General features: G+C 37.0%; 1 protein-coding gene across 9 annotated transcripts in view; it reads right to left on the bottom strand.

The window, feature by feature from the left end:
• The window catches only part of slmapa (sarcolemma associated protein a), a 71,237-nt gene extending 58,855 nt beyond the window's left edge, over positions 1-12,382 (bottom strand). For 5 of the 9 annotated variants that reach the window (XM_041979876.1, XM_041979875.1, XM_041979877.1 and 2 more), the window contains exon 1: positions 10,634-12,382. In XM_041979876.1, coding sequence (XP_041835810.1) covers positions 10,634-10,831 — 198 coding nt within the window. In that variant the 5' untranslated portion in view covers positions 10,832-12,382. The remainder of the gene's footprint in view (positions 1-10,633) is intronic. The other 4 variants (XM_041979879.1, XM_041979880.1, XM_041979878.1 and 1 more) reach the window with 1 other exon arrangement.
• Positions 12,383-15,841: the final 3,459 nt, after the last annotated feature.

Here is a 15,841-nt window from a genome sequence, read left to right on the forward strand (position 1 = left end):
TTTTGCATTTAGTAATACTTATACAAAATCACTGCAACTAACAGCAATACAGTACAAATGAACTGTTAACACCAATAGGTTGAGAGGAAGGTCAAATATTGAAAAAAAAAAAACCCATAATTTCTGTTAATAATTACTGAGAGTGCAAATATCTAAAGGTCCTTTGTAAGTTTGGATGTCTAAGAACTGGTCACACCACAGGAAAAAGTAATGAGGCACAAGATTTGCTCCATATTCTCATAATGAAATAATTTGTCATGCTGAAGAAAGCATGCCATGGCTGGTATGATAAATCTGTTGCTCTCACACTGCTGCTGAGTAAAGTGTGAGGGGCAGTAAGAGTGTTATACTGCAGAGGAAAAAGAAGGCAAAAGATCACTTTTTACAGACAGGTCTTTGTTCAGGTAGTTTTTTTTTTTTGTTTGTTTGTTTGTTTGTTTTTCCTGTTTGCTTTTGGGCCTCAGTCTAGGATAACGGTGCCACAATATTAATTAGCCAGGATCAAATATTTTAATTGTACGTTGTTTAAATGTCACAACATGTCTGACTAAACAAATTTTATTAATCTAAAGATCATTTTTGATACTTTTGTATTAGGTACTTAATTCAAATACTGGAGGCAATTGTTCACTTTAGTCACTTTTAGATAGTAAAGATTAATTGTAAGGTTATGAATCTTGAAACTGAACCAAAATTATCATTAGTGGACAATACACACCACCTACAGAGCAAGCAAACATCAGCATGATGGCAGGTCATTCACAGAACATTCTTTTGTAAGCTTTAGCTGATATATCCCACCACCAGTGATATTATAAGTACATTCAAACAGCTCTGTCGAAGTTTTATACATTACTCCTGGTGAGTGAAAACTGGAAAGGGAGCACAGCAAATCAATGCAATTTGACCATCAAGGCCAAATCATCTTTATTACTAATTGTGCCTCAACAGCCAATTGGACTAAGAACAGTAAAGAAAAGGGAGGATCAGTTTAGAACATTATTTAAGCAAATTTACAGCAAATTGTTACAAACTTAGATCTGCATATTTATGTATTAGATCAACAAAGCATATCTTGTCAAAACATAACTGAATTAAGAGCTGATAAAAGTAGTTTTTGACAGACTGTTTAGTACATCAAGCTGTGAAGCTGTCTTTCCAGCTTATCCCAGATTTATCAGTGTCACATATTTTTACTCAAAGTTCACCTGGAGTGCTTTTCAGACATGATGCTGGCATTTAAAACTGGGAGAGCACTTACAGAGATTCTCTTAAAAAGACTAGATGGAGAGAAAGCAGGAAAGAGTTTATTCCCAGTGTGTATCAGCGCAGGGAGCCAGCTCACAGAAGCCTGGACACCTGCCACAATTTCCAAAAGAGGCTGTTAGCTGCTACCGGGAAGAGAGAGAGAGATTGTTTTATCGGTGAGCATATTTCTGCTGCAACATGTCTGAGTTTTTTTAAAAAGTGAGTGTGAATGCACGCACCAACAGCAGAAGCTCCCAGTACTTTTATTTTTGTGGAGATCACATGACAAACCTCAATCGAAACACATAATTGGAATTATAAGGTCAAATTTGCATTTTCCAAAGCACAAAGTAGCTTATTAACTGGTGTACAAACTGTCACACATTTCTATGGCTAAAAACCATTTGGATCACTAATAAAGAAAGAATTGAAGACAAATATGTCCTTGAAGGACGTTAAACATCTTGTAAGGTGCAAGGGCAGCGTTTCCCCTACCATTATATTGGGGGGCACCCACCCTCCTTACAAGACCCACTGCCCCCACTACAAGGTCAAGTTAATTTATTTTAATCTAATTTTACATAGCCTACAGCAAAAGTAATTTAAAGACAAATTTCCTCTAGAGCAGGTTGATACAGTGCTCATTTATTAAAATCTAAACTTGCTGATCTGATTTACATGATGGTATGTCATAGCTGCTCCCTGTCGAGCTGTCGGAGTTTCGCCCTGAATGCAGGGAGGACACTTCTGCTAACATTGCGCACGCTGGAAAACATGTCAACCAGCTCATTATCAGACACAAATATGACCGTTTTTTAAACTCTTCCAAGAAGTGAAGATAGAAACACTCTCGCTCCAGCAAGGAGCAGCCAGAGTATTTCTCCTGTTCCGATGTTTCACCAACAGCGTCATGCCCATCGCGGCACAACTGAACAAGCTGAATCTACCATCACTGTCATAATTTCTGAGATTATGGCTTAAAAAGGATCCAATAGTCTTTGTAGGTTTAATTAACATCAACACATTATCTAACATATGAACTTTAAGAATATTTAGAGTGACTCCATGGAATAAATAATCTTCCCCAGGACATTTGAAAAGTTTAACTGTTTATTGTGTCAAGTATTTTGTGTCAATTAAAGATTTAGCATTACAGAAGATGGTGTGTGCTGGTGTGACCATAAGCTCAGTAAGGCAGACAATGTCAACAGCATCATCCTTCCTGTCTGAGGAAATTGTGAAAATCTGAAAGAGTCAGAATGGGTTGCATCACTGGATGGTTGGACCAACTGGCTCACCTGCTGACTACGGCTCATTTAGGTCAATATGAACAAAGGAAAAATATTTTCTCTTCCATCTTTTGTACAACACTCTTCCTAAGAACTTGCCATAATTGTAATGTTATTCTTGTCTAAGGTTCCTGGGATGCTTAGACTGATTTAGAAGCCTGTAAGAAGCATGTGTATAAATAGAGCTGATGTTAAAAAGGGTGATGTAACTGACATACAAATAGTAAATGGACTTTCACGCAAGTTTGGGTCAATTCACTATTTAATGATTCATCGCGATGGAACAAGTTCCAACTCAACTACGATGTGTAAATGTTCAAAATCGATTACTTTTCATAATAATTAAATGACAAGAACACAGCTGCAAAGTGTGGCAGGAACATAAAAGTCGCCCTTGCCGCCTGGACACTTTAGGACTGGTCCTCTTAAAATGTCTGATGTCCTGAATGATACATATTGTTCAGTCCCTGACATCCAGTTTTAATTGCTGATTACAGCACTGTAACATGTGACATCACTATTAACTATATTTAATGGATTAAAGCATAATCTATGTTACCTTTACAGGAAAACTCAACATGTGACTGCAAAGTTTAGAGAGGATATGAACATAAGGAACTTTAATTCCCAAATTGTTGTTATTCATACCAATCTTCATACACTAGCCCACTATAAATCCAGCATAATACTGCAACCTTAATTTATTTATTTATCTATTTATTTTCATGTCCTGCTCCTTATCTGAATGCAGTATTACTACAACTAAGTACACACACACATACACACTGCCAAATCCCAGTCTGCCAGGGTGGTTGTCCTGCCAACAGCATCCTATCTTTCACATGCACACACACACTCAGGTTTAAAGAGTGTTGGAGAGCTTTATACAGTCGGTGTAACAGCACTTCTTTTTTTATGGATATTCATGCATAGGCCATTATGATGCAGTGAAATACTGAAACCAATCAAAAAATTCTGATCTGTTGCTCTCCACCAGCTGTCAGGTTGACCAATTATCTCTTTGGCTGTCTTTAATCACAAACCAAATATCCAAAATGAGGTAGCAAAGCTCTATACTGGCCAACTCAAACTGACTCACTGCCTAAATTACAGAAACCTGAATATAGTCTGTGTCTTTAAAATGCATTGGTACTCTGTTGCAGTGAAACTCCATTGTTGCATTTAACAATCAAAGCAACAGCGAAACTAAAATAAAAAGGAGCAGGTACACTAATTTTCAAATTTGCGCATACCCAAGGCCAGCAGCAATATAATGACTCATCTTCTAAGTTGTGTCCTCATTACAGCCAAACAACTAGACCGGCAATAATGTGCTCTCTCACCCACCACAAACAACACCTGATGTGCATCTACACAGAAAAACTTCCTTGAAAATAGCTAATGCTGTTGTGTTAGGATTATTTACTTTAAAATCAACATTAATACATTATAAAGCAGTGGTTCTTTATAATCATAATACAAAAATCTTCTGGGAATTAAAAAATTGCCATAATTTGTTAACACACCATCTCTAACAGTTGCCAACATGTTAAGAGTAACTGTAAGACACCATTCTACTCAACAGTCATTTAGCAAACGCTTTTCTCCAAAGTGATTTGCCTTTTGAGGTGGTTCAGTAGTAGCAATAAGGGTCTTGCCTAAAAACCCAACTGGAAGGTGTTAATATTCGTCCCCTGTGGGATTTAAACTCCGATGATTATCTGTTGCTTCCGCCAAGATCATTTTTATTTACAGTGAATATATTTTTTCTGCTAACAGATTTGTTTCTTTGTGAATTCAGCTTCATTAGTTATAGGTCACACTAAAGCTGGGGAAAGTTTGAAATGATTTATTCTGGTTTCATTAACATTACAGAAATGTGGCATTTTAACAGAGGTGTGTGCGTTTTTTGTATCCACAGTACACCATTCAGCTGATACTCGTTACGCCATCAGTGAGTACTGACAGACAAACCAATGCCAGAGAATACATGACCTTGGCTGAGGTAATGAATTGTTTTTGTTTCCGTCTGCTTAAACTCATGAAAGAGATAGCTACATGAATGAAAATGGTCTGCCAGAAATGCACCAAGCAGTACAGCTACACTTGTGTAAGATATTGACAAGGGATGCTGCTAAAAGTCCTGTTTTCCTTAATAATGGATAAATCCACTGTAAGTAGCACCACATAAGTCATTAAGATACACTGATAAGATCAAAACAAAATTGTTAAACTCTGAATTGTGAAAGTGCAGTACGTAAACACATGAGAAAGTAATAAATGTTTGTGTAAAAGTACAGTGACATCTGAGTAGAACGCATTTGTGTGGATATTGAAAACATCCAAAAAATATATTTTGCATCAAGGATTTTTTTGTAATTCAGTTATTCGAGTTACTTGAGGAAGTGTTTCCCCCCTTGCTTACAGTCTGTGGTTCAAAGATGAACATGTAAAACAAAAACAATTTTTAAAATACAATAAATAAGGACACGTGCATGCTTTTGGCAAGTTTCAAAGCAATATACTTTAGAATTTACACATTTTAAAATAAAAAAAAAACAAAATCAAAATAAATATAAATTCACAATCAGGCATTATCAATTTTGGCCTCTGAAATATTTACAGTCAAATATTAAAATTTTTAATCAGATTAATCAGCTCTCAAATTAATTAATCATGATTATTCACTATTCTTGAGTTTTTATATGCCTGAAATCTGCACGTTCTTACTGTATTGTTTCAACAGAACAAGCCAATAATACAAATATTTACTGAGCTTCCATTGGGTAAACATCAGATGTCCAATGGTCAGTAAATGCAGCATGTAATGTATGTATGTTGTTCTAAATCACCTCTACCATCTTCTAGATCATAATTCATATATCATCTCACCACTCGTCTCCATGGTGATAATTTGTCATAAAACTCATTAGATGTGACGACTGAAGTTAAACAGCCAACACTGATGAAGAAACTGATAAAACTGTTGATCTGGATAAACACACATTTTTCCTTTTATCACTGAAGTGTGAGTGTTTGTGCAGCAGTAATAAAAGTCCTACAGCAGCATCACCCAAAGCAAACAGCTGTTGATAAAATAGATCATTGGCTGTCTGTTTACAAGTTTTTCTTCACTTTATTACATTAGATGATCACTTTAGTTGTCATATTAAGTTCAATATTTCATATTCCATGCTCTCTCCCTGGCCCCCCATCAGAACTTTTCTAGCATCAGAACTTTTCTACACCCGCCTCTGCATAGCTGAAATATAAATACTTTCTGCCACCAGCCAACTACTGTGTTTAAGAAGGTCCTGCCAAAAACAATATTTCGGGATAAATAGGTGAACCACTAGTTTCCTCCTTCTCAATTGAACAAAAAACACGCAACAAACAGCTGATCACCAACAGCCGTGCAGCACAAACCGAGACAACCTGAGAGTCACTAGAGCAGACACGTTGATGCAAAACGTAGCTGGGCTGTCGCACGTTTAAAAAAGAATGCGGGAAAAGTGCAGGTGTGGAACAATCTAACTGGAAAAAGAGTGTGTGTCTATATATATATATATATATATATATATATATATATATATATATATATATATATATATATATATATATATATATATAATTGTTTTAATATTTGGACTTTTTTTGTAAGTTTTGAAGAAGAAATCAGAAGCCATGAATGACAATGTCATTTCAACTGTCGATTGCACTGTGGTGAGAAACCAACTGATGCTCTCGCGAGCAGGAAGTACTATGTGCTGGATCACATCTCCTTTAACAGCTCCCAAACTGTAGTCCCAGGGCCTTCAGGATAAAGAGAAAGGCAGCTGGGTCTGATCTGACCTCCTCATGATGGCTGCAGCTTAAAATATACCCTCCATTTTTTTTTCAGAGTCCCTCAAATGTTCCGTCACACCAGCTGTTCTCATGTCAGTTTATCCTGCATTCATAGCAGACAATCAAGGCTTAAGTCTCAGCAGGAGCTTATAAAATCAGCAGGCTATCATGCACAATGCCCAGGTTTACTTTTTTGAGTTCCAATTATAATTTAGCCAGGCTGCAAAAATACAAATCTGACCAAATATAACAGACCTGATTTTTTCAAGTTCTTAAGCAACTGCTCTGAAAGTGACCATCTTTTACTTTCATTAAAGACTGGGTTATCCTCAGGGAGTAACTCCAGTTTTACAATTAAAGCAGACCTCACTCTTATATACAGCCTGATTAATTCAGTAATAAAGCAATCGACTTGATCATCCACGTGACTAGTTTCAGTCACAGACCCATCATACCAATTGATGAGAGTATATCACACCAATTTACATTGATGACGTATCTTATTCTCTTTCTGGCTGCCGAGTTGTACTTCAAAACATAATGTGAGTAATGACAGTAAAAGTAACAAACAAGCATTGGATAGTTTCATGAACAGAAAGTGTGTAAGGTGAAACTTTTTTTTTAACTAACCAAAACTGCAAACTCATACAACATCGTTCTTACAGCAAGAGGAACCTGCAGTTATGAGAGACTGGTTGGGCAAGCAAGATCTGTGCTGTCAAAATTTCCATAATTTGACTGCTGTGCATTTTGAATTTGTGTATTATTTGTATGCAATATCCTGTCTCATAATTTTACAGAGTACATTATTTTAACCACATTTTATGCATGTAGTAAATGTACTGTGGAAATGAAAAACAAAAGAAAATGGAGTGAATTATAGTAAATATAAACCCATAAAGGAATGTATTTGTTGCATGTGTGCTAAATTGCCAAGCCTACAACAACAAGAGAAAAAAATACAACAAAACACAAAACACTAAATAGGAAAAACAACTTAATTGGAGTTCAAATGCATGGTTTTTAAATGCTATGCTACTTCTCTTATAGCCAGAGCAGGTTTGTTTGCAAAGTAAACAAACCTGAAAACTCATGAAAGGTTGGATCTAGAGCTGGACAATATGGCAAAAAACATTGCAACAATGATGTGATGCAATGATTTTGTAATATTTTGGCTTTATTTTGAATGTTTTTCATATAGGGTGGTGGCCACAAACGATGAGCTGATGCTTTTCTGTTTGAGGCTTGCGCTGCGAGAACTTGTGCACAAAGTCACATCGGTCCTCATTTTAATTTTTCTGCGCAGTTGCTGGTTGTTAGGTGAGTAAACAAACTAGTTGTGCCTCTTGTTTTGGCTTTCACCCACTGACAACCAAGTTTTCTCATTATATTAATCTGTTCTTTTTAACTGAATCCAAACCACTCCCATATTACAGGCAACCAGCTTAGAGGTGCATTACTGCTAACTACCTGTTTTGTAGATGAATTGTCTGAAAAGATCTTATGCTTATCACAGAGATTGAAAATTTTAATCGCAATCTAATTTTGAAATTGTTTTAATCCCCCAGCCTTAATCAGAAGCCAAATCTACTAAATAACTTGATAAAAATTAAATAGGTACTAGGTTTATCACCACTATAAAGATGCCCTGTGGTATCTTACACCAAGACACATGTTCCCTAAGGTGTGACTTATTAACCATGCCACTGTTTCGCCCACAACCAATAGATAGTTTGAGAACCAACTATTGATTTACTGCCAAATATATGATTACTGCATTTTTTTTCTTCTTGTTAACTTCATTATTATGTGTGGCATTTAATGCATTTATGACAGAGCTGGGCGATAACAGGAATTGAAGAAGGGCAAAAAGCAAAGAGGTCATACTGTAAACTTTCCCAACCAGACATGGGCCAGGGATGCTCTGGTTCACAGCTCGTGGCCTCACCACTTAATCGCAATGCATACATGTTCAGAGTTCCTTTATTTTTATTAGACAAAAAGGCATCTTTTTTTCCACAAGTTATATGCATGGGTGTCAGTGTTTCCCCTACAGTTGCATTAGGTAGCACAGCAATTTATCTAAAATCAATCAGTGACCAGGTTCACTAAATTAACTAGATACTAACAGTCCTGTTCTGTTCTAGGAATGAAAGCAGCTTTAGGTGATAAACCAGTCACCAAAATAATTAATTCAGTTTTTAAATGCAAAATATGCAGCACATTTAAAACTTTTCAACACAACTTATCATTAAGGATAATTAGGTGTATCTAAACTTTCTATGATACTGTATAACTCTTGAGTGCAAATAATCTGGGTGTTGTTGTGTCTTAGCCTATCCATGGCTATGCGTTTATCCCTAAAGAGAGGAAAGGATGACGCTACTAATGTTGTTATAAATAGCTTATGCTTTGTGCACACACACACAAACGCATACAGGGTATTTCAAAGTCCCTGCATGCCACATAGCAGGGGTAATCCCTATGCTGTTTCAGCCTGTTTAACCTGTACTCTAGACTACAGACACACAACAGATGCTCGGATTTGATCTTAGATAGGTGGATGCAAGAAAAAAATAAATAAATTAAACACAGAGAAACGTTGTCCCGCTTGGTATTTTGACAATCATGATGGAGAAAACTACAATAATAGTAGTCTCCCATATGTGTTGAATAAAGATGAGATCTGGAGACAGCAATGGTGAGATTAACATTACTTTCATACTCATCCAGCCAGTCAGACTTCATGCACAATGGATGGAAGCACTCCTTTCCTGGATGCTTATCCACATTCTTATAAGGAGGATAAAAAAGTTTCATCCTATACAAATTATCACCCAGAACGAGTTAGTGTTGATATGCACTGACTGTTCTCTCTGAGGGAGTGAACCCAAAAAATGCAAGGTAAAATACTACCAAGAAGTCAAGAGTTTGGGTTTTTCTTTTGATTTGTTAACTGTTTGAATTGATAGCTTGTTCTATTTGCTTAAGTCACCAAATTATACTTTATGCTTCCTATTCCTCACACGAAAGATCTTTTACAAAAGGTCATCAAATAAGTCATGCGACTGACAGAAAATATTTGTTAACTGTTTTCATAGTAAATTTGATTTTGGATTCTTGAGGATGAGTTATGCTTAGGAATTTACTTTTAATGCTGCAAATAAGGGCAACTTTGTTTTCAAGTTATTTGTAAAATTAAATATTCCAGACAAGGGAGTCATGTTACAAGAATCAGAACAAGAAAACTATATTATAAAAAAGGAGGTCTGTTACCAAAGTGAACACAAAATATTTCTTTTCCTTTCCAAAATGTTTAACATCTTTGCATTTAAAAATCTGTGAATATCACATCTTACATAGAAACCCATACTGGTTCAACAGCTCAGCTACCTAATAAATCCCCAGTAAATCCCCACCTTTGTGATTGTTCAAATCGAATAGAAGTATAAAACAAGCCTAAGGATTAAACCCTTCAACAGGTCCTCGAGTTCCAGTTTGTCATGACAGGACAAATGTTTCTTACATTCTACTTGTTTAAGTTCACCCCACATAACAAGAGTTTGTCTTGCATCTAACATGTTTAATAAAAAAGTATTAGAACATTATTTTCAAGAGGACAACTGATTAAAACTGTTATGTTCTGCTTGACTAAAGTGATTATGCATGTCTTTCCACACACTTCATTTGGAGAACCCTGTTGTGAAGGTGGATTATAAATCGTCCAAATCTAGTGTTGGATATATCTATAGGAAGGAACATTCTTATGCCACATTCCCTCCAAACTTCCAGTTTCAGTTTGAAGGAAAACTAGGAGAAATTTTTCAGGGTTTTCTGTTTAAAAGTACACCTGTTTTTAATCAAAGCAGCACTGGCTATTTCAATTTGACTAATAATTTTTGTGAGGTGGTGATGTGTGACAAATGTGCTCATAATGCTATCAGGGACAATTGTAAATAGACTGCTTTTAAAGCTCATTCAACCATTCACACATACAACATTTTGTCTATCACAGAAAGACACAGTGATGAAAATATTAGATGTTCATTCTCTCACCCAAAGACACTTCAACATGCCTCTAGGAGGAGAAGCCAGGGCTCAAGCTACCAACCTACTAGTGTCAACAAATCAATTCAGGGTTTTCATAAAGAGAAAGCAGGTTAGTTAGAGAGTGTAGAGTGTGTATATATAAAATCCTGGAGGGAAGTCAATCATTAAGGTAAACTGCAAATATTTTACCATATGCTTACCTTGCCAGTCTTGTGGTCAAACCATACAAGAGCATGATTCCTGGACAGCACCTTGCAGTCAAAGGTGGCATTGTTCTGGGCCGGACGGCACCGAGCCACCGACCTGCCGATTTTGACTGGCTCATCCAGGTACACATGCCGCTCCTGGAATGGGTGCGAGTTTGGTCGGCAGGCAAACACAGCCAGCGCTGAAGGCATTGATTTTGGCTTGAGAGTATTACTCCAACCAGACACAAGGGACAGATTTTCTTGATCCAGATTGGCAGGGTTTTGTTGCAATTCCTAAAGAAAAATCTACAATATCTCTGGCCTATATGTAGGCAGAATTCTAAGTCCTGTAATCTTCTAGGCACTAACTGATAAGCATTGTCCACAGTACACACCCCAGACAGCACCGCTTACCCACTCTGAATCAACAAGACACTCCTGTGTTTGAGAAAAATGAAAATAAAAAAACAAACCAATAGGTATAAAAAACACAAGACATTCCTTTCACTGACTGTCCACTAAAGCTACATAACGACACTAAAATCTGTCAGCAAACACTATGTACAGACCAAGGTGCCATGTGTCAAGACATACATGACTGAGTATAGCACTGACACTCTGGCAAACAGCCCCTCACGTCCATCAAACTATTCAAGCAGTGAAGAAGGCGAAGGAACAAATTAGTTACCAAACTTGAGCTTCAGTCCTACAAAACAGCAGTAGTTCACGCCGATAAATTTAAGTCTAAATCAGCCAACTCGGTTAACGTCTACGGGAACATTTAATCGAATTATTGCGCGCTTTCGAGCTGTGATGTCTCAACCTGCAGTAAGCTAACGAACACAGACCATCATGCAACACTCCAGTCGGTTTACACGTTTATCGTTTAATGGTCTGTCATCTACTGTTGTATGTGCCATTTAAAGACAGACATAATCAGAGTGACCTTGTTGCCCTGATACAGGGAACCTTACTAGCCACCTAACGTCACCACTCCCTCCAGAAAACACCTACGAGATCGCTAACGACACCTAGCAAGACTGAACGCCAGAAGAACCCAGAGTTATGAAACATTACCGGTCATTTCATGCTCGCCAATTTAAGCAGTTACAATGTCCACTCTGTCTGAATCAGTCATTCAGGACACTCAGTCGGGATGAGTTGGGGATTAGCAAATCGTCTTATTTAAGTAAAATGCTAATTGGCTAGCTGGTGGACAGACGAAGCGCTAACTCTCGGCCAACGTTTTCTGGCGTTGGACCAGCAGGCTAGGCTAGTGAGTGCTGACAAAGTTATCATTCAGGTCCTTAAATGTTTTTGTCCACCCTTTTCAACCAATTTGCTTACCGAATGGATGCGATGTGCCATCCCTATCTCCTTTAGCAACTAAAATGACTAAGCTAGCGTGTCTGGCTACTACAGAGTACAACAAGCGAACGTTAGCATGAAGGTGAGCTACCTAGCAACTAGCCGGCTAACTGACTGTCAGAGCAGAGACAGACGCGGAAAAATCAGGGGAGTTTCTTGACTGCGGCTCCTTGCGCATCACACCAAATCGTTTATCTTCCAGGAAAACCTCAGTAGAGGCCACCAGTTACGCCGTAGTCGTCTTTTACAGTCCAGCTTGCGTTTGCCGTGATGGTTTTGTGTTACACCCGTCGCCTTCCTACATTTTTCTGGAAGGAACCTAGAAGAAGTTGTCCTCCTCCGCAAGTCCCAGCCGCCATACTGAAACTAGAGAGCAGACAGGCGTGGTGCGTTCACTGACCGAGTCACATCAACTCTATTCTCCGCTGAGCTCATTACATTTAATGGCCAGTGGAAAAGATAGATAGATAGATAGATAGATAGATAGATAGATAGATAGATAGATAGATAGATAGATAGATAGATAGATAGATAGATAGATAGATAGATAGATAGATAGATAGATGTGTGTTTGTTTATTTTTATTGTTTTTTATATGTAGCTGTACATTTTGTAGAATTTGCATTATTTGAATGGTTTTAATGTGAACAAGAAACAGAAAACTTTTTGGATTTTTTTCAAATGCTATTCATAAATTTATTAGATGCAGTCCAAATATATCCACTGTATGCAAAATAGCTCTACTTTTCAGAATACCACATTGCTAAAATCATCTTTGTAACTTCCCCAAATCCCTTACAATATCCTAATAACACAAAATCTGCCATTTCCAATAGAAGGCTTTATCCAGGTGACTTCCTCTAAGGACTGGGAGAGCAGGGTGGAGAGGGGTGGGGTAGAGTGACGCGGGAGGAGATCAAATTCTGCTTATAGCTCCAGAAACGTCCCTGCTGTGTTCTGGTGAGGTAACAGCTGAGACTAAATCAATGCTGTGTTAAGACAAAAGAACAGGAGCACCGCGAGGCATTACTGTAGTTCACTTTGTTTAATTCAGCCATCATTTAATAGAACATTTGTTTAGAATATTTAGAATTGCAAAGGAGTGTTTGGAGGATTTAGTCACTAAAACAAAATGTTCTCATCTTTTTTATTGACTTTGAGGTTGCAAGTAAAGTTGTGTATTAATAGGCCAAATGATCAGTCTGTCTCATTTAGAAAACAACATCTTAATTCTGCTGATATGTACCGAAACAATGGCATAAACTTTAACTTTATTTTCATAATTAAAAAAAAAAAGTTACTGTTGTTCCAAGCAGCAGAATTTAAACCAGGTGCCTGTCAGGAAGGTAAACATTAATTTGTTAATTGACTAATTAAAATTTGTTTTTGAGAAATTCTACTTTAAATTGAGCATTTTCTAAGAAGAAGGTGTTTGGTAATTCAAGTGGTTGCTGTAGTTTAAGAATTAGGACGATTGCCTCCACTATATATATATATTATTTATTTGATTTTTTTTTCCAATTGCCATGAAACAAAGAACTCTGACTTTGAATTTAAGGAAGCTCAATGCATTAAAATGTTGTAATGTGCAGTCAGGTTTAAGTGATGCTACTTGTGGATTGTAACTCTGTAATAGTCATTATTTCTGTGTCAAGTTCCTTTGATATAATGCATAATCAAAAAGTCAGGCTGTACAAAAGGGTGTGTAGTCCTGTTGAAGGTGTTGGCAGATCTGAGAGGGCTAAGTATTGATGATGGGTTCACTTGGGACACACTGATTATAAGCCTGCTCCTAAAATACCGCAGTGAAAGATAAGAGACTGAAAAACTGTCAGGATGTGGACCTATTTAGACCTTGCAGTTGGTTCCCTCTTTGCGGTCTTAGCCAGGTCCAGGTCCAAGTCTTAGCCATGGTACAGACCCTGGCCCAAGGCTCCCCAGCCCTCCTGCAGAGCAAGCACAGGACCAGCTGTCACAGTGCCAACAGTCTGGCTATTATTTAAGATTTAACTGCATCTTAAAGTGTTTAGCTTCTTAGCCCAGCTTGACATCGCTGAGTCCAGTTAACAGATGTTGAATGCTACACCAAAAGATGAGCTCTGTTATTACATAATTTAATTTAAAAATCACATCATTTTAAAAAATGTGTAGTTTTATGATCTTATTAATGCTGTTAAATTATCCACTCTAGATTAATAAGGAGCTTTGTGACACTATTTTGTAGAAATTATTACCATATCAAATGTTAGGAAGAGGAATATTTAGTTTTATTTCTAAGTGAACTTATAACACACACTAGTACTGCAATGAAATGATTGACATCTGTAATTATTTGTTTCTGCTGCTTGCAAGCATCTGCTGTTTATGATAATGTGATATAATCTTGCAGAACTGTAACAGGTGGACCTTGATGTGAGGTTGTTTACTTTGAAAGTGATTTATTGATTACTCTTCTATTAAATTACTTGTTTACTTATCTAGTTTGTACATTTTTGTGTTTAGTGTGTGTTCATTTATACCTAAATTGTACAGTTGTGATAAAGTGAACTGTTTCAAAATGATTATATTATTTAAATAATTATTAAGTTAAAATCAAAACTGTGAATATATAGATAATAAAGGCATCATAGTTAACGCAACATTGGCCATTTTTTGTACAGATATAAGGTGCATTTGTAGAATTAACTCTTACTTATTTGTATTCTTTGTTTGTAAAAAAAAAGATTGGATTTATATCTATACCAAAGAGAGTGTGTGTGTGTGTGTTTGGATCCCCAGTTTGTTTCATCCATCTGTTTGCACAGTGATGGGGCTATTAAAGGATTTAGATAAAGCTGATTTACTGCTTTGTTCCTGACTCAGACTGTGAGGTAGACTGTAATTGAAAAAGTGATTCATTCAGTTATGTGACTTAGCAATGTGGATGTGAAGAGAAATTCTGGAGATCCTGAATAACAGATTAGCATCTGAATAACAAATATGATTTTAGAGTGCATTCACAACAGCCCTTGGGATTCATTTGCTTGGAAAGTCCAGTTCATTTGGGGAGGTATGAATGCAAACAAACTGATGTGAATCAAAGAAGCCAACTGTGGTCCGCCTAGAAATGTAGGTCTTGGTCCGCTTCAAATTAACCAAATACAGAAAAGACTACAACACAAATGCCATCGTGGGTTCAATACAGTTCATTTTGGGCAAACACAACCAAACCATACATGTGTGTAGAACGATAGGTGGCTCTGGGCTGGAGAAATCACTCTAAAACAGACGTGGAAGAATTCTGTAAAAGTTCTAACAGAAATTTTGGACAACAAAAAGACCCCTAGAATCTGATGAAGCTCCGTGTTTTACTCCTATATGGTAAAAACAAAGGTTGTCCTGCATTAACCAATAGATAAGTGAGTTTTCTTTCCGTTGATTGCCTTGTCTTGTCTTCCCCACCTCTGGTGAAGAGGGGAACATGTTATTCCACAGGCCGGGTCCTTCTGCAGTGTAAAAACAATCTCAGACCAGAAGAATAAACAACCCAGAGTCTAGTGGACAATCCTGGCAATGTGCTCTTATTCGGCTGTAATGGTCAGTAAGGGACAACAAGATGCCACAGATTGCAACGTCATTTATACCAAAACTGTGACTACATATCTTGTGGTTTGGATTCAAATAGTCAAACTTCAGGCAGAACTTTTTTTATATGTAATGGCACAATGGAATCTATTGATGTCTGTTATTCGGGATCTTTATTATAATGTCTCTTAATGGTGATTTAATTCAGTTACTATATAACTTTTATTTTATTTTATGAAACTTCGCTTTACATGAAAAGGGAGAGCCACTGAAGTCTATACGTAATGA

Source organism: Melanotaenia boesemani, chromosome 3, assembly GCF_017639745.1.
Source record: "Melanotaenia boesemani isolate fMelBoe1 chromosome 3, fMelBoe1.pri, whole genome shotgun sequence".
In the NCBI taxonomy this organism is placed as follows: Eukaryota; Metazoa; Chordata; class Actinopteri; order Atheriniformes; family Melanotaeniidae; genus Melanotaenia; species Melanotaenia boesemani.